Below are 20133 nucleotides of genomic sequence, written 5' to 3' on the forward strand. Positions count from 1 at the left end.
TTCACTAGCTGAGAGGAAAATCACACCTTAATCTCTGGAATTGCGTAGTTCATTTATGTTAACAACCAGCAATCCCACAGCTGATTTAAGTAAATGGGCTGCTGAATGATTTCCATGCACGCTTCACAGGGATCTTGCTTTAGCTGCTTTGTTACTGATCAACCAGTATGAAGCACCAAATGCTCTTATTTTTATCTTAAGTGTTGCCAGAAACACAAAACACCTTTTGTGACCCTTTTGTACTTAGTCATTTCGTTTCCCCTTTGAACATCACATAGAAAGTGCAGACGTGCTCATTTTGCAGTAAGCACAGAGGCAGGAAGATAACAGTCTCTGGGTCAATGCAGACCGCCAGATATTTTTTTCTGATGTTGCCAGAGGTAAGGTTGGTCAGGCTGTTTTTGTGAGGCTCTAATACAGAGATGGTTCTCAGCAGAAACTGACTACTTAAAAGAATATATACGAATTAAATTCTTGCCACAAAGCCACACTTAACTCTATCAGTAAGCTTAAACAAAAATCGCTCTCAGATGGTTTCAGGAGAAGTCTCAGAGCCAATGTTTTGCAAGGCAATAAAAAAAAAAAAAAACCAGAGCATGAAGATTAGGTAATCAGATAAGTCGTTGGCATTTGATGAGATACAGTTTTAGAATTATCTTGTTCATCACAGTCTAGCCTGGCATCAGTTAAATTGACGTTATAATACAAAACCAAAAAGGACGACTACACACGTTCTCCAACTGTGATTGCACATCTAATTTAGAAAGATTCTGTGGACTGAAGAAAATTATGTTATGGGACATTTGAAACAAATCTCAAATAAAAAAACAAAAAAGTCAGTGTCCTAAAGTATCAGTGGGATTAAAATTTTAAGACATGTGCATGCAAACTGAGAAGCATTTGTAAGATTTAAGACCTGAATCGGTAGCTAAACAACAACAGTTGCTACAGTATGTTAACAATACATCTTTGCACACATAATATGGTTTCATAAAAAACTCTGCTGAAACTTTTGTAGTTCATTATTGATGCAGAGAATCATGATATATTACTTAATACCCTGAGAGATATATTATGGAAAACCAGTGCAAAGAGATTGACTTCCTACAAAGGTCTAATAATCTAATAACAATGCTCTAAGAATCCACAAAGAAAATCTTTAATAAGGGCCAAGGGGGCCAACATGAGCCCAGGAAATCACGAGAGCAAGCTAGGCAGAGGAAATGAAGGACTGAGATGATGCTTTGCACACACAAATTCCCAAGGAAGAACAAATCCCAACTGGTATATCTATTGGCACAGAATTCACTAGACAAAGCAGCACAGATTTAAAACTGCATGATACTATGACTAATGTAACAATTACATTTTTCTTAATTAGTTTGAGTGTAGCACCTTGCAACAACACGTGTGATGCTATGCTGCCTTAGCATTTAGGTCGTATGTGCCTGCCCATGGGACTTACTTAACTATACATTGATGGTGACATGACACCAATTGCAGTTCAGCTATGCAGGCTTTGTGCAGACAAAAAGCTAAGACCGAACTGTAACAATATCTGTGCAATGTCAGCTGAAGGGCAGTTGCTCTCTTTTGCTTAGCAAATCTAACTCTTAATTCTAAGGAAAATGAAGGGCAACATCATCTGATCAGAGCAGAGACAACAGTAACAGAAAGGATGTATCCATCTGAGAATTTTCATACTGTACCTAGCACAGTACCAATCTTATTGGTCAAGACTGAATCCGTCTGATCAAGCCAGCCTCCACCACTGAGACCTTCCTTAAATTTAATAAGGATGGACTGATTACTCAACAAGACCACAAGAATTCGCATGGCAGCTGTGACCGTGGTGGAATGCAGATGTTCTTCCATGAACATCATAATCCAATCAAAACCCAGGGTCTTGACCAGTTCTTCACAAGCCCTAATAAAGGGGAAAAAAAAAATCTGTGTAAATGCTTCAACAGTTCCTATGAAATTACACAATTTAACTAGTGAATAGAGTGTGGACCATATAATTCTCTCCTTTGAAATTAAAAACATAATATCCTTTCTAGATCTAAAGTTTTTTGTACTTACTGTAAATTAACAGTTGTCTTCTCTTTAGATGTATATAGAAGTTTCAGGAGTATATCTAAAAGCCTGTTCCGCAGGAGAATAAGGTTAGCTGAAACAAGTCCTCCAAAATCATCTTCTGTTCCTAGACATCAAGTACAAAAAAAGTTAAGCAAAATTAATGTGAATTAAAAAAAAAAGAATTAAGCAAAAATTTTTTTTAGAACTCCAACCATTTAAATGCTATTCAAAAATTCCATACACAAGTAAACTCGATCTGTTCCTACTCAGGTCAAGAAAAAGCCATGTTCTATTGTGGACAGCCTTGATATGCTTGACCTGGCGCACACTGCCGAGGAATGTTTGGTGCCCCATTATCGTTGTCACACAGCATTTGGTCGATTTGAAAGATGGGCAGAAGGATAGCACAGACAGTTATCTAAACTGAGGCGGTCCACATTAGCTAAGCCAGTTGGTTCCTGGCAGGCAGATGCATAAAAACTGACAAAGGAAAGGGTGTGGAAAAAAAGGGGATTCATAAAAACTCCAAACAGTTGGCTAAACATTATGCAATCTGGGATAAAATTAAAAAATAAAATAAAATAAAATAAAATAAAATAAAATAAAATAAAATAAAATAAAATAAAATAAAATAAAATAAAATAAAATAAAATAAAATAAAATAAAATAAAATAAAATAAAATAAAATAAAATAAAATAAAATAAAATAAAATAAAATAAAATAAAATAAAATAAAATAAAATAATAAAATAAAATAAAGCTAACATTTTCTGGCTTATACAAAATGTAAGAAATGGAAGAACAATTAATTTCCTTTTCAATCGAGTCAGAACCCGAAACCCCTTATCAGTCAAACACACTTCTTCCAAAATGTGCTAATACACACAGCTCAAGGTTAACTTCACTGCTATTCATTAAATCTCTCTATTAGTACCTTACTTTATGTAAGGAGAAGCAGGTTTTCCACAATGTTAAAAAAAAAAATTACTACTCAAGCGGAGACACGAAAAAAAGGAAGACAGATAAATAGACACATACTGGGCCAGAGATCAGTGCCTAAGGCACAGACAAGAAAACAAAGCATCTCCAAAGGCAGCAATACAGCATAACTGATCAAGACTAATAACCTATAAATCTACTGTCCTTTGCCTCAAGCTTCCCTTAGCACTCCTGACACAGCGTGCCTTTCTCCCCATGGTTCTCTAGTGTTCCTGGTAGACAAAAAGCAGCACAAGCTCTGCTTAGCTTAGAAAAAAAAATAATATGGCCAGCCTGTAGAGGGAACATGAATTTGGATCTCTCTCCTATACTCAAGACATTGTTTTTTACTGAAAACGTTGTTGGAATTTCATCATCTCTGAGAATGCAATGAGAGAAAGTGTTCCGAAAGAAGAGAGACATGTGAATGATAAATGTGCAGATCACCTAACCTTGTTCTTCAGGAAACAACATGAATCAAGCTAACTGTGCAACAGAAACCCTGTTCCTCTCTCTGGTCCCTGCCTACCTGCATTGCAAGAGATGCAGAAACTTAGCATCTTAGAGCACCCACTGGAGTTATTTGGTTCAAATCCACTGCTGAGTTAAATCATTTGGACTAGGGGAGACTAATCAAATCCACAACTGTAAAAGCTTCTTTCCCTTAAAGAAAAAGGTTATAAATGTTCTCAAAAAATAAATAGAAATACTCTTGAAGTACGGATATATATACATACACACATATATATATGTATATATTTAAGGAGGAAAAAAACACATTACACTGCATGAATTATTTTTCCCATTTCTCCACATGTGGAGGGCACACCTACCAGATGCACCTATCAAACCATTCTCTTTTCTTTTTTTCCCTCCCCATAACAAAACAGAGATGCACAACTGATAGGAAAGAACAAGTGGGTGAAGCAGAAGGACAACATTCGGTATTAAGTGAAGGAAAACAAAATAAGAGTGCATGGGCTTTGCACCGCTTTGCATGCAATACACAAATCTCAAGTTCCACAGTTAACCTGGCAGCCATATTATAACTAAAATGCATTACTGTTAATGATACTGTTGTACATTTTAAGTATTTAAGTACAGAAGAGATCATAAACTATTTCTCTTCTACTGCTTCTAAGGCATGCAATGACTTACCGCTGTCAAGCTTTTCTTCATTGTTTATTTCCATGACTACAAACTTCTCACAGACTGCAAACGTAGGTAAAGTGGAAGAGATGAACTGTCCAAACCTTGACACACACAGAAATAACATCATGCATTGATATGACAGATGAACTCAGATCTATCAATAATTTCCATCTAATGTAAAATCACAACACTAGTGAAAGGGCATTATCCAAAAGCATCAACCTTCCAACACCTAAAAGCTGATAAAAATAGCCTCAGTCTAAAGTTACTCGCCCAAAACTGAAGTAATGTACAGTAATTAATAGAGTCTTGGCAGACAAGTCTGTAGTTACAGGACTTGACAACTCTGAAATTCAAGAAAGCAAATGTGGAGATACCTCCAAGTCCTAGTAAAATGAACACCACGAGTTAAAGAACAGAACAAAACATTGTTCTTCAACTTTTACAGCCAAACAAGTATTACATCCCAAAAAATCATTCATCTGGTATAACATTCACGTCTACAGCTTCAGGTGATATAACAAAGTCACGGTTTTCAAGAACAAGATGATGATATACCATGAAAAGAAAGGAGACTGAATACATTCCTCTTTGTTCTGGAAAAATCCTCAACAAGTCCTTAGTTATGGTAACTTATCTCAAGTTGTAAAATATGTTTCATTTTTATTTCCAGGAAGCAAAAGAAGTTATGTCAGAACACTCAGATTTATATTGTAGAATCTATTCCATCGGAGTTTAAGCACGACATCTACACTGTTTATTCTTGAATTACTCTCTGATGCTTTCAAAAACCTTTAATTGTACTTAACATAAGAACCTGAAATTATGACCCATTCATACACAAGGAGTATCTAAGCCTGGCAATATTTTATTCATTTCCATTATAATCAAACAGGAGATGAAAAAATTAAGTTATCAATGAGTTTAACTTGTTTAAAAGGACTTCAAATACTCCTGTGTGTATGAGTTGCAACTATTAATGTAATTTTCAGTCATAATTAATAGTACTATAACTGACAAATATTTTTCTGTAGTCATAATTTAGAAAAAACATCTTTGAATTAGCCTTTAGTGAGAGAGTGATCAAAACTGCATTTTAACTGAAGTATTCTCATATTCCACCTGAAATAAAATCAGTATTTAAAAGCGTTCAGTATGTCACACCAACAATGGATAGCATCAATGCTACCTGCCTGAAAAACATTACGCCAGTTTAATCATTCAGTTGTATTAGTTGAGATATAAACTGAATTTAATAGAGAAATCAAGGCATTACCAAAACTATTATACCTATGCACTCAGTCACTTAAAAGAAAATATTCAGTATATAAACATTTGACATTAGTTACTCCACAATAGTATTGTCGCTAAGTACTTTTAACCAAGGTCAGCAACATAATAAGAACGCATAAGCCAGAATTAACATAGGTGTGGGCTACCTGAGCAAGTCGTAGCTGCTGGGGAAGCCTTGAAGCAAAAAGCTCAGCACATTACTAATTGCAGCAATAGTAGGCTGGGACAGAGACGTATCTCGAAGAGTCAAGAGCAGTCTTGGGATAAGTTGGAATTCCCTCATTAACTTAGCATTCTTCGCTGCTTCACTGAAGGAAGGAAGGAAGGAAGGAGGTGTCAGTTTAAAACTAGAGCTCCCTTTAAATATTACCTAATCCTGGAAGTCTCACCAGTACACCGGCATCAACTTATACCTGGACTCTGTGAGAAGTTCGATGAAGTGCTCAAATAATGACAGATGAAGCTCATAGGGTGCATGAAGCCAGACCTGAAATAAAGAATAAACAACATTAAGTTTGGCACACAAATCCAGTTCAAGATTCAGAGGTGACATTTGAGCTTCAAATGTCCAGAGAAGGGCGACAAAGCTGGTGAGGGGCCTGGAGAACAAGTCCTACGAGGAGCGGCTGAAGGAGCTGGGCTTGTTCAGCCTGGAGAAAAGGAGGCTCAGGGGTGACCTTATCGCTCTCTACAGATAACCTTAAAGGAGGCTGTAGCGAGGTGGGGGTTGGCCTGTTCTCCCACGTGCCTGGTGACAGGACGAGGGGGAATGGGCTTAAGTTGTGCCAGGGGAGTTTTAGGTTGGATGTTAGGAAGAACTTCTTTACCGAAAGGGTTGTTAGTCATTGGAACAGGCTGCCCAGGGAGGTGGTGGAGTCACCATCCCTGGAAGTCTTTAAAAGACGTTTAGATGTAGAGCTTAGGGATATGGTTTAGTGGGGACTGTTAGAGTTAGGTCTGAGGTTGGACTCGATGATCTTGAGGTCTCTTCCAACCTAGAAATTCTGTGATTCTGTGATTCATACAGTGAAAGTTATGAAAAGCTTGAATAGAGTAAAACTTGTTGCCTATGTTACTATTTACCTGGCCTGATTGCAAGCCTCTCAATTGTTCCTTCTTCAAATTCACTTGTCTGTTAAACATACTAGCAAAGACTAAAGAAACACACATTGGTACCCATTGATAGTCTCCATAAATTTATTACAGTAGAATGTTAGAGTTATAGACAAAAATGTTTATCACTTTCTGGAATTCTTCTTTAAAGAGGTGGTACAATGCCACTGGCTCCAAAGGAATTATTAGAGATTTACAGCGCTGATGTGAAATGCTGAATGGGACCAATATGATGATTTGGCTGAAGCAAAGATTCTCTTCGTGAAATTGACTGTCTTCTGCCATCACTGAACTCAAGGCATTCCCTGATTTTTTTTTTGTGTGGTGTTTTGTTTCATCCATTTTAATCTTTACCCAGAAACTTCTGCACAGCATTTTCAACAATTTAGATCTACTAGCAAAAAAAACAAACAACACACACACACAAAGAAAAAAACAGCACCCCAAACTATTATTCAAAAGTAGTAATAAAATACATCAAGTCAGGAAACTCCAAGTTATAATTTAAAATCATAAAATTGGCTTGCTATTCAAGAAAGTATTATTAATATTTGTGTTCAGGTGTGTAAGATAGTCTGAAATGAAAGTTTCCTTGCTTTTGCTGTTCTTTAAATATTATCTAAAATGATCAAAACAATCTTTCCTTTACCATGCTTAGCACAGGATTAAGAACACCTAATTTATCCAATTTTAATGAAATGTTTGGTTCACTGCTTTCTAAATACATAAAATTGAAAAATGGGAATTATAAAAACACAAGTCAGAAAGTGTGACTTCCTGAGGCTTCTCAAAAAAATCTTCCTAATGAATCACAGACATATTACTTGCCTTAACGTGTGTGTGTGTGTGTTCTCTCTCCTAAACTGTTCATCCAACTTAACACCTCTACCACAAATACTACATCAGGTACATGTAAGAACTTCTATTAGATGTACATTTACTTCTGCTCATTAATAGCAAGCACAAAGAAACCGTTGTTATTTAAAAGATTTGTTTAAGAATAGTTGTTGTTTTTTAATACTGAAGAATTATTGTTTAAACAGCATTAACTTATTTCTAGTTTCAATGTTCTTTATCAAAAAAAGAAGAAACTTGAGCAGTTTTCATTACCTGATTTTTATGCTGTAATTATAGTGTATTACCAATCTTGGCGATAGTTTTTTCAGTTGTGTTCAAGTTTTCTAAACTCTCAAAGTTAACAAGGCCATATGATTTTGTTAATATGAAGGCTATATTAGGTGGCAGGCATTTTTTCAGAGGGAGGACACTTTAAAGACTCCAGGAGTGCTTTTACATACTTAAATGCATATATAAAAACAGTAAAATAAATAATCCTGCGTTTTAGAGCCATTTGTGAAAAATGGACACGTGTCATTAATATCTTGTAGTTGTATCTTTTATTTATTTGAAGTGTATGAGAATCACAACAGTTTCACTCAGTCTGTGTCAGATACAGACAATAAAAAAGGGACAAACATCAAATGGTGAGTTCTCTGCATTGTTTAACACTGTCAATCAGCCTCTTTTACACTAGCATTTCATTCTGAACTTGTCTACTTTCCCCAGTTTAAAACAAGAACACTTCAATATTTCAACAGGCTGCGCAAGCAGATTTTTAACTACCTTATTATTAACATTGCAGGAGACACATGATGAAGTGATTCCCATGTGCTATTTTGAAAAATCTACCTCCTACTGTTACTTTCAGTGCATCTTTCACACCTTAATGTATCTACTGCAGTAGAACACACCATTAAAGGAAATTACTGTGGAATAGAAAACAAAAAACATCTAGAACAACAAAAAACATGAACATGCTTGGTACACATTAATGGCTTTTAGAATGACTCAAGCCATTTCAGCAAGAAAAATTACAAATAATCTTGCTGCTGAGCTTCTGTTCTGTACAATATACAGAATAGTAAGTTTGCAGGATAACAACCTCATCTGCTGTTGCTCAGTATTTAAGGCATGTTGTCAGTTTACTCAAGTACTCATTAGCCAGTATCATGAGGACTTCTCTGCGTAGCTTCACATACCTCAAAATCACAGAGCAGATCCTGGAAGGCAATAGAATTTGGAATAATAGAGGTCTCATGCCCACTGTCAACAGTTCCCACCAAGGAAAAGGTGAGATGAAGTATGTGACTGTTCAGAAGGGATCGTTTCTTCTTTAACAGCATCGCCAGCAACTTGAACAAATAAACAGATAAAAAACTATTACCCTATGAAAATGCAAGCACGTAATCTACGCATAATGAAGCATGGGTGGAATGGCTGCATCTCTTTTGAGAAGGCCCATAAATTACCTCTGATGCTTGAAATTTTTGGTAAAAAAGCTTGAAAATGGCATTACAGTTGATTAGAACAAGAGTGTACCCAGGATCCCCTCCAGGTCATGATAAAGTTTCTATTCTAAACTGCAGATGGTATCTAGGCCCTGATAGTTAGGCACATGCACCTCTCAGCTCTCTGGTAGTTACCCACAGCTTAAGGCAGCATGTGATACGGGCTCACATGTGTGTTCCTGGAAAGCAAGACACATGCGGATACAGCAGTCTTCAATAGACCAGTCTGCACCTCTGGAGCACCATAAATACAAATGAGAGGTACTCTGTCACTGAAGAAAAGTATCCATCACTAGATAGATCTGAATAACCCCAACTTTCTGTCCCATTAAGTGACACACTAGAAAAACAAAACAGAACAAAACTCAGATCCTTGCTACTTGTCAAAGCCAAGGGCATGAGCTAAATGCTGGCTTGCTCTTCTCAACTTCACCATCCACTTCAAAACAACAAGTAAAAAACATACAATTTTCCATGACTCTTCCCCAAACTGTGCTATTTTGTGAGGCCAATAGAAGCAGAATTTAAGTTGTGTGATGATCCACAGATCATTTACCATGCAAGAAACACTGTCTAGATTTTTTTGTTCAAAGTCACGGTCCACAACAGGCTAAACATAATATTAGGTTTCAACATAACTATATGTAGCTATTAGCATTACAAAGTTTGTAAATATGCTGCCTAAACCACACGACAAATTTTCACTTTCAATAAAGTCATCCTCATGAGAAACAAAGTTCATTGGTCATGAGAACACCTTTTTCAAGTCAGTTGAATAACTCTTTTGCATAACTGATTGTACTTTCTTCACCCTAATGGAGATTTAACAGGTGTTAAGTTGGCAAGTGAACACCACCACTAATTATGAAGTCTGTGCAATCTCCTCAGAATAACAATTCTAGGAGTCTGCTTGTTTGGTTTCCTTGATGTGTCCAAATCCTTCTCTCTTGCTGGTAGACCACTGAGACAGAAGCTCCAGAGGCTTGGAGCTGCAGGCTCACATTAACAGGGTAGTACCATTAAGTTGTGCTCTTCCTTGCTATTAATGAAGAGTCAGATTCAGCAGAGCAGCTCAATAGACACAGCTACCTAGAAAAACTTTCCACCCTGTTCCTTGAACGCTATCCTAAATAACTCATCTATGTTCTGAGCCGAGACCTCAGCAAACTTAAGAGCAGAAACTCAGGTTACCATGACACATTCCAATGGGACTTGAGAGCACAGACAATGAAATTCAATTAGCCTGGTCTGTTTAAAGACATTTCTTACATACCTGATAACCTCTGATTCTTTCCATTTCTTTGCTGGCTAGTGGATTGCTTTTTACCACGCAGACTAATGCCTTCACAGCTGCATACAATCCTTCTACATCTGAAGCCATGGCTACAAGTCCTAAAATAGCAGCAGCTCCACCAATGTACTGCAGTATAGTGGCAACAGGCTTGGGGACAAATGTTCTTACTCCTGAGCACAGGCAGTGGAAATATATTAATTAAAATCAAGTATTATTCTGGTATAAATTAATTGGGAGTTCAAGCAAATACTTTGCAGTCTACCCCGCTTAATTTATTAAAACAATATCACTGTATCATGACACCTCAGAAGGAGAGGTGATGGAAATTTTACATTGGAAAATAATTTATGAACTAAAATCAATTAAGTGCATTTCCACAACAGTACTTACATAAACAGAAACAAGCATCCCGTATCAGTAAAAAGAAAAAAGATGAACGGTATGTCAATAAAGTATAAAAATGTAAAATCAATTTAACAATGTACCAGAAGAATCACATTGATCATTTACATGATTCATCTTCTGGTACTAAGTTCTTACTGACAAGTACTTAATGATGTTTAAACCTAATAATTCTCAAATACTCAACTCACCCAAATATCCTATCAAAGCTGCACCAATGGAGCGTGCAGGTCCGTTCAAGTGCCCTGCTGAGTTATGTACCAGCTTCACAGGTGTGGCATTTTCATGAGAAGAAATTGCCAGCTTTAAGGAATAAGAAAAAAAAAAGGAGGATGAAGGGAAGATTTTTTTCCTGTATGAGCCTGAACTCAACCTATTTTCCTCCTGTGATAGAGTGAATAACACAAAATAGAATTAAACAATGCTGTAGTCATTAGTACATTCTCTACAGTGAAATCCGGACTCTCCAAAGTTTAAGGATGATTAATCTAATTAAAAAAAAAATCCAGATGGTTCCTTACTTAAACGAAAAATATAAACCAACACAGAGATTTCCAAAACTGAATCACAGTCGGAAGACTAAGCTATCAGTTTTGTTCATCTGCAACTGTAGTTCAGTAAGTATTGTTCAACTATATCATCTTAGTACCTGCTATCTACGTTAAAAAGACGTAACACCTCCAAAAGAAGGCAAGCTACATCACTACTAGTAATTTGAAGAAGAATACATCTACAATCTCACCACTCCCCCCCCCCCACTTCTTTTTAAAGATTTAAGTCATTGTAGGCAACTCTGACAAGTACATCACTTTTCCTAGTTTCTATGAGTAAACTGACTTGAAAAGTCATACACCAACCAACTCATTTTCCAACGTACCTGTTTAGCAATGGCTTTGCTATCCAACTTGTTGTAAACTTTCCTTATTTTTGCAACTGTAAATGAAGAAACCGAGAGAGCATAGAGACCAAAAGAGACCTTCTCTTCAGGTACTAAAGATACTGGAGATGGGTTGTTTCCCTCACATTTGGAATCTTTGCCTTAAAGACAGAATAAAAACTCGTTTAAAAAAATGAACTTATTTTCAGTTTTAACAGTAAAATTTGGAAGTTACATTTCAGAACATGCACAGAAGAGAGCTTTTATAGACATCTGAGATTTGATACTGCTTTTGTGTATTTGTTCACCACAGGCAAAACTAACATGATGGCGTTCAAGTCTGCTGATGGCATACAAGTCTACTATTAAAGTTAAAAGACAACATAAAAAAACCCTTCTCCTTTTAGTAAGTTCTTCTATACTAACACATAATGGCAACTGGCAGCTTGTGGCTTGGCCAAGAAGTAAAAGACACAACTCTTCCTCATCTGAATTTTTGGCAACATTACTCCTATTCTAGATTAGTGTCCAGCCTAAGGGCTGTTTACTTTGCCATTCTTCAGGATGAAGTGAAAGGGACTACTCAATAAACATGATATTATTTGGTCCAATTGCATCTGTGCATGTGACAACAGGCTTTATACAATGATTTGCTAAGCAAACTGCATATAGAAAATGGTACAAGAGATACAAGAGTGAATAAAGATCAAAAAGATCAGGCATTGCAGAGAGGTATAACACTATCTTTTTTTTTCTTTTTAAATCTGCTGCTCCCAGACCGAAGGCTTCTTGTGAGGCACTGCAAATACTACAAGCGATGGTGGTGTACAATACTTAGTGCATATGACATAGCACCAGAAAGATTCACAAAGAGATTTGCTTGCTTCTACATCATAATTCCAAGTCAAAAGGTGTCTCCAACACCAGTGAAATATATTAATAAAATTGAAAAAGCGTGAAGTTTCCTCATCTAACACCGAAATAAGTGACAAAAATGGGGGTCTACACAATTTGTTCAGTACCTATCACATCTCTGTTAAGTCTCACTTGAGTGAATTTCAGATGTCTCAGTTTCCTAAAAAATGAAATCCTAATAAAATGTTCGGTTCACAGGGATCCCCTGAGAACACTGCCGCATTTCAGCAAACAAATGACGTAATCTACTCTGAACTAACTGCTCTTTGAGGGCTCTTTACAAGGCCTGAAGAGTATTGGATTTTTAACTTCTTAGTTTTATTTCCTTGGAAAGTGGACAGGGAGCAGAATGTGGCTCTCAATCCACGAGGAAATGGTTGGCGACCTGCTACAGCACTTGAATGTATACACGTCGATGGGGCCGTACGGGATCCACCTGAGAGTACTGCGAGAACTGGGGGAAGAGTTGGCCAAGCCACTCTCCATCATTTATCAACACTCCTGGCTATTGGGGGAGGTCCCAGTTGACTGGCGGCTAGCAAACGTGATGCCCATCTACAAGAAGGGCCAGAGGGTATACACAGGAAACTATAGGCCTGTCAGTTTGACGTCAGTGCCAGGGAAGCTCATGGAGCAGATTCTCTTGAGTGTCATCACGCAGCACTTTCAGGGCAACCAGGCAATCAGGCCCAGTCAGCATGGGTTTATGAAAGGCAGGTCCTGTTTGATGAACCTGATCTCCTTCTATGACAAAGTGACGCGCTAAGTGGACATAAGAAAGGCTGTGGATGTGGTCTACCTTGACTTCAGTAAGGCTTTTGACACCGTTTCGCACAACATTCTCCTCAAGAAACTGGCTGCTTGTGGCTTGGACTGCCGTACGCTTCGTTGGCTTATAAACTGGCTGGATAGCCAGGCCCAAAGAGTCGTGGTGAATGGAGTCAAATCAAGTTGGAGGCCAGTCACTAGTGGCGTTCCCCAGGGCTCAGTACTGGGGCCAGTCCTCTTTAATATCTTTATCGATGATCTGGGTGAGGGGATCGAGTGCACCCTCAGTAAGTTTGCAGATGACACCAAGTTAGGTGCATGTGTCAATCTGCTCGAGGGTAGGAAGGCTCTGCAGGAGGATCTGGATAGGCTGGACCAACGGGCTGAGGTCAGCTGTATGAAGTTCAATAACAAGGCCAAGTGCCGGGTCCTGCACCTGGGGCACAACAACCCCAAGCAGAGCTACAGGCTGGGAGATGAGTGGTTGGAAAGCTGCCTGGCAGAGAAGGACCTGGGAGTGATGGTTGATAGTCAGCTGAATATATGAGCCAGCAGTGTGCTCAGGTGGCCAGGAAGGCGAACAGCATCCTGGCTTGTATCAGAAACAGTATGGCCAGCAGCTCTAGGAAAGCAATTGTCCACCTGTACTCAGCTCTGGTGAGGCTGCACCTCAAGTACTGTGTTCAGTTTTGGGCCCCTCGCTACAAGAAGGACATGGAGGTGTTTGAGCGAGCCCAGAGAAGGGCAACGAAGCTGGTGAGGGGTCTGGAGAACAAGTCCTACGAGGAGCGGCTGAGAGAGCTGGGCTTGTTCAGCCTGGTGAAGAGGAGGCTCAGGGGTGACCTTATTGCTTTCTACAGGTACCTTAAAGGAGGCTCCTTTCGTGTGTTCTCCCACGTGCCCAGTGATAGGAACAAGAGGGAATGGGCTAAAGTTGTGCTACAGAAGATTTAGGTTGGGTATTAGGAAGAACTTCTTTACCGAGAGGGTTGTTAGGCATTGGGATGGGCTGCCTAGGGAAGTAGTTCAGTCACCATCCCTGGAGGTCTTTAAAAGACGTTTAGATGTAGAGCTTAGTGATGTGGTTTGCTAATTAAAACTTGCACAGATCCAATGTGCATTCTGGGAGAAATAGTAAACGACTAGCTGGTAAGTAAACCCAGACTTACTTGGTAGGTTTGACTATCTGTCAAAAAAGCCAGTGCAAACACAAATCTGCACACAACTTAATGCCATTCCCACACTTTCTGATTCAGGATATGCAAGGAGAACCATCTACTTGTCCTGAATACTTAGGTCTTTCGCTGCCTCGACACTATCTATACTTGCAGTTTTTTTCCATCACCACTCTGAGGAAAACATTCACCATTAATGCTACAACTATGTGTTCTCTTGACATACTTTGTTTCTTAGCACTCTGCACTTCCTTCCTTGAGTTGGGGATGGTTTCTCACTGGAAGAGCTAGAAAGCATGGAGGTGCTCAAAGGAAAACACAACCCAAAAACAAGACAACTTGATATGTTCCCCTTTTCTATGTCTCCATTAAAGGTCTAGTGATAGCTACATAAAGCAATGAATGTATACTGATATTGGTGAGGAGAAAAATGTAAACTCCACAGAAAGACAGGGAACACTACAGAACAGGAAAATCTTGATTGTGACAGCTCATCTTACCAGAGTCATTCAAGAATCTATTGCCCCAGTTGCACATTTCCATACTTTTTTGCATTACAATACCTTAAGTTTCAAATATGAATACTTACAAATTGTAATGAAATCAACCAGAATTTTTCCCAATACATGATTTAAGATTATCTGCTGCACTATAATCCCTCCTGTTTCTTTTTCCCCTCATCCCTCAGTTGACTGATCTAGGCCCTACAAACAATTTATTTCAAGACAGCTGCGTTTAAAGCACAGAACAAATGGCAGATGTGTAAATAAGCATGAGTGCTATCAATAAAAACCGACAAGTTCAAATGCCTTTCCAATTTCACTTTTTTACAGATAAATACAATATACAGCATGAATAATAACAGTGTTTAAGTTTTCTAACTAGTTTAAAACCCAGGTGAGGAATATCAGCACTTCTGTCATACCTCAGTATCAGAACCACCAGAAAAGTATGTTACAATGGTAATTTGGATTTATATCATCCCCTTCAACAACAGCTAATCTTCTTCACATGAACAGCTTTGCCTCTCTGCTACTGCATATTCTTTTTTCTCACTTCTTCTGTCAATATGCATGCAAAAGACTCAACTAAGTTGGATCAAGTTACATGTTACCATTGTACTTACACGGTACGTATACTGCTTGAAAGCTTCCAACATAATTTGGTCCCAGCTCATAAATGGTACTAACACCTGGGGCAGGCAAAACATCCTCCAGGAAATGTGTAGGGCCCAAACGCCACACCAACGAAGAGAGCTGGCGCTGTGCAGGTGGTGTGCCAATATAGGCATAGACAGTGCTGACTACAGGAGGATTAGCAGAACCAGAGCCACTAGGACTACTATGAATATAGTGAAGCTGTAAGGGATAAAAATTCAGAAAATCTTAGTGAAGTCACTGAGAGTGCCGGGGTACCATCAAAAGCAAGCAGATAGATTAGAAATTCAGGCAAGCAATTTGCAAACCAGAGACATACAAATGATTGGTATGTAATGCATAGTAGCCTGACACCATATGGTAAAAGTTAGCGAAGAACATTATCCAGAAGGTAAATGCAAAGATCAGAAGTGGCTTTCAAACATGAAGGTGTATATAGAAATACCGGATGAGAATGTGCGAGTTCTATGCTTAAAAACACTGAACAATAAGGCTGCCTCATTCTTCTAAAACCATGGTCCTTTCTGACTGTCACTGTTGTGTTTTTTGTTTGTTTGTTTTGTTTTTTTAAATCAATACTGCTACCTCAAAACCTGGTGTCCTTTCCCCCTCCTTCTTCAGCTTGTGAAAATATCTCAGACTATTAATTAATGCTGTTTTGTTCTCAAGTGGATACCCAATGAATTCAAATCGGTAAGATTATCAGACAGCATTTAGACAAATGTATGGATAAAATGTACGTATGGATAAGATGCTGGCATATATATATATAATGGTAGCAAGAATTGTATGGGCATTTTCTATCTACCATGTTAGAATTCTATTACCAGCTACTGAATGTAGTCACATAGAGCCAGATATAATTAGTATATTATAGCAAGTAGCCTAACATTTAATATAATGCTCTATTAAGCAATTAATATAATACTATATTGAGGTATACAAAAAAGCAAAATTTGCACGGCAAAGTATCATTCTATGTATAGCAGCACGCTAAGCTACCTAATTTGCACCCCATCACAGGATTAGCTTACTCCCTCCATAGTGGGCAGGTGCTAAAAACTGTTTTCGTTATCAGTTACAGGTCATGAATACAGAGCAACTGGTGGAGAGGACCAGTGCTATTCCATGATTTGTGGATGTGGCCTCCTAGTTCCAGCTAATAATGAAATACTGACCTGTACAACTGTATTTCATCCACAGTCAACTAGTAACAACATTAAACATCTCAGTGGCAATCAATTGACAAGGGCATGCTATCTCTGGGGTTGCAAGACGGTTGGGAAAGGAACAACAAGGAGAAATTTTAAGATGTCTCTTACTTTGTAATCTCCCCCTCATTTGAAAGCTATGTATCTACTAGGTGGTCCTGGAATGTGTCCTTTTTAGCTTTTTGTTGTTGTTCTAACCTAGTCGTCAGCATAGCCATGCCATACTTGCTTCACATGCAATGCACCATGCCTGCTTCCCCTGAGCACTGCACTGCTCATCCAGTATCGTGTTCATTATGTTCCCCTGTTAACACGACTATGGCTGGATCAAAGCTGTGTAGTGAGCAAAGATTTCTTTTTGCAAGGCTCCTCTTGTTTTGCACACAAATATATATGCAGAGAGACGAGATCACTCCAACAAGTAAAAATGATCATGTCAGGATTTATTTTACCTTAACAGTGTTAACAAGCTGTCCATCAAGGTAGAGCGCAGCTGTGCTGTTCTTTAACATGCCTTTACTCATGACCAGAAGTAGGTGATGCCACTGGCCTTCTGCAATGAGCTCACCGCAGCGAAAACGGGCACAACAAGGAAGAATTTCGTAAAATGATGATTCTTCACTGAAGTCATCAACTAAAGGGAAAGTACTACTTAGTGAGCAACAGCAGAAATGTCATTAGCCTGTTTTAAGGTTTTTATGTCATCAGACTTAATTCAAAAAAATCTACAGTGACATGTTAAAGCCAAAATTTCAGAAAGTACATATATAACAAAGTCACAAAAAAACAATTAAAATCACATGAATTGATACAATTGACAAGATAGGAATAATCTCTTAAATATTGCCTTTAAAATTTCAAATACAAGAACTAATTTTTGAAAAACCATTCAGAGCACCTTATCACAGTTCAACAGGCTGAACTTCTGCAAATACTTGCATATAAGCCGACACGTATCGTTTTGCTGGTATCAACAGCATGTTTTTTACTGGTTCTGTTGGTTTTGTTTGTGTTTTTTTTTCCTCCTATATTTTATCCAAGAAAATTCTCAGGATACTTCTATACTTTTGACAATTATATTTTACTTCTCCCCTTCTACCTTCCAATTGAAATTCTACATGTAATTCCTTTACTTATGCTTTTACTAACTTTCTAATGCTACCATTTAAGTCACAAAAAGATGTTTTAGAGAAAAAATTTACAGAAGTAGTTTGCAGGAAATAACATGCCACTCTAAACCTTCAAAGCTATTTTTCACCTAACTCACACTGTAGAGAGAAAGATACCCATACTTCTTGTAGTACCTCTTCACATATTTCCCTGTTCCACCATGGCTTCCTCCATGTGTTCCTCTCCAAGGACTGCAGAGGAACCTGCACTCTGGACCCTGGAGCATCCTCCTGCTCCAACTTTAATGTCTGCAGTTTCTCACCATTACTTTTCCTTACCCCTCACTCCATGCAGTCTTTTGCCTTTTTTTTTAAATGTGCTTTCTGGGAGGTGCCATCAGCCTGGCTAATTTGATCAGCTGTCCTGCAGTGGGGACACCATGGAGGCAGCTGTGACCATACATGGCTGGCATGGGGCAGCCCTGGCCTCTTCCCACAGAGGCCAACCCCTGGACTTTGCTTAACAGTCCCATCAGTGGTGCCTGGGCCATAGCACAGCTGACCTGAGGCGAGCAGCTCCTGCTGTGGGGCAAGGTGATGTGCATCCACCGCTCCATCAGCTCAACCACCTACCTGTGCACCAACAGCAGGACAGGTCAGAGAGATATGCCTGCCTTTCAGCCAGAGGAACCCATTCCCAGTGTCCCAGCAGGGACTGCACATCCCACATTACTGACCACCCATCACTAATTATTCACCTACCTATACTCTTCACTATTTCCCATGTCTTTCTTCACTAATGGCTGCAGAACTGTCTTCTTCTGAATATTTCAACACACTTCAGTTTTCCATACACAATTTTAAAATTTCTCTAAAACACATCCTTAGACTTCACACCAGAAGACATGATTAATTTGCAGCACTCAGGTGTGTTATTTTCTCCATTACAAACCAGAATCACCCACACTCTACTCGAAAGCAAAAAAAAAAGACAAAGCTTGAAATTTCTACACTAGGGAACACTTCAACAGAAAAACAAAACAAAACAAAACAAAAAACAGAAAGCAGGATCTTCAGATCTCTCTTTATTCTTTCATGTTGAAGGAAAAGAATCCACTAATCCTCTTACTTCAGTAATGGAACATACCGGGAGGACACTTGTTTCTTTATAAATAGCACAAGGAAAATGATAAGAGAAGAGTACTTAGAACTTTCAGATACAAAGATAATCTTTCCTCAATTTGTTCTTCTTCAGCCAAACACAAGTGTGATTGTTGTTCACAAAAAGAATCCTTAAAAATCCTCTCTTTATTCTCACAACAGGCTGTCAGCACTTTTGATCCCACATGCTAGCAGACCTGTTATCTCAGTTCTTCAGGTACTGACAATCTCAGGACTTGACAGTATATCACCAACTACTAGTAACCGTGACAGGGCAGCAGCCCACCACAACATAGTACCCCTTTCAATTAAAAAGGAGTCTCTGTATTCAGAGGCCTTCAGATCTTCTATGACAAAGGCCCTTCAAACCCAATCTCCTTTTAAGTGTTAGGCGTATGGGCTTACAAACTAAAAGCATACAGTTTACTGCTCCAATGCAGGCTAAAGCAATTGATATGAATGTAAAACTATTTAATTCTTTCTTTTAAGAATTCATTTTTTTTCTGAGAAAGAAAAGCTATCTTGCTAATGTATAGTTTTAGTTATTCCCTTGTAAAATGGGTCTTCAGCTCAAGTTTAAGGTTTTGAGCAATGACTTGGAGCTTCTGCTTAGAAGAGAAGGAGAAATAATGTCCATGTCCATTGATCATGACAGGAATATTCTATAACAGCCTGCATAGGTTTTTGGACAAATTACAGTTGTCAAGAAAAATCTTTATTATTAACTATTACTCAAAAGGAAAGAACAGATGAAGTATATTGGTCTGGTAAAGAGTTAAGCCTAAAACTCACAGGCGGCTTCTCCTCTCCCCTCAGCTCCTCCACAGTCATGACCCGTCAAAACTGACCATTTGGTTTGGGAGCTCCGAAGAAGTACAAGGCAGGACAAAGAAGATGGCTGAACCTGAAGACCCTGATCACACCTGATAGCTCTCCCTAGCAAATTCAGTGGCCTCAACAGCTTTGCTTTGCTCTTCATAGCACTTCACTTAATTTCAGTCCATCTCAGATGACAATTGAACCTACCAAATCTTTCTGCAAACTGATCACAGCATTAAAACTTAAAGCAAATGACTGACTGCCTTCAAATAACGGGCCAGA

At 38.5% G+C, this 20133-nt stretch overlaps 1 protein-coding gene across 7 annotated transcripts in view; it reads right to left on the reverse strand.

Moving 5' to 3' along the window:
- WDFY3 (WD repeat and FYVE domain containing 3) overlaps nt 1–20133 on the reverse strand; it is a 185898-nt gene that overhangs the window by 50796 nt on the left and 114969 nt on the right. For all 7 annotated transcript variants that reach the window (XM_038178692.2, XM_038178689.2, XM_038178691.2 and 4 more), the window contains 11 exons: nt 17215–17396; nt 15521–15752; nt 11537–11697; nt 10851–10962; nt 10237–10427; nt 8655–8807; nt 5916–5989; nt 5649–5810; nt 4216–4310; nt 2083–2203; nt 1710–1927 (listed from right to left, as the gene is read on the reverse strand). In XM_038178692.2, coding sequence (XP_038034620.2) covers nt 1710–1927; nt 2083–2203; nt 4216–4310; nt 5649–5810; nt 5916–5989; nt 8655–8807; nt 10237–10427; nt 10851–10962; nt 11537–11697; nt 15521–15752; nt 17215–17396 — 1701 coding nt within the window. The remainder of the gene's footprint in view (nt 1–1709; nt 1928–2082; nt 2204–4215; nt 4311–5648; nt 5811–5915; nt 5990–8654; nt 8808–10236; nt 10428–10850; nt 10963–11536; nt 11698–15520; nt 15753–17214; nt 17397–20133) is intronic.

Source organism: Anas platyrhynchos, chromosome 4, assembly GCF_047663525.1.
Source record: "Anas platyrhynchos isolate ZD024472 breed Pekin duck chromosome 4, IASCAAS_PekinDuck_T2T, whole genome shotgun sequence".
In the NCBI taxonomy this organism is placed as follows: domain Eukaryota; kingdom Metazoa; phylum Chordata; class Aves; order Anseriformes; family Anatidae; genus Anas; species Anas platyrhynchos.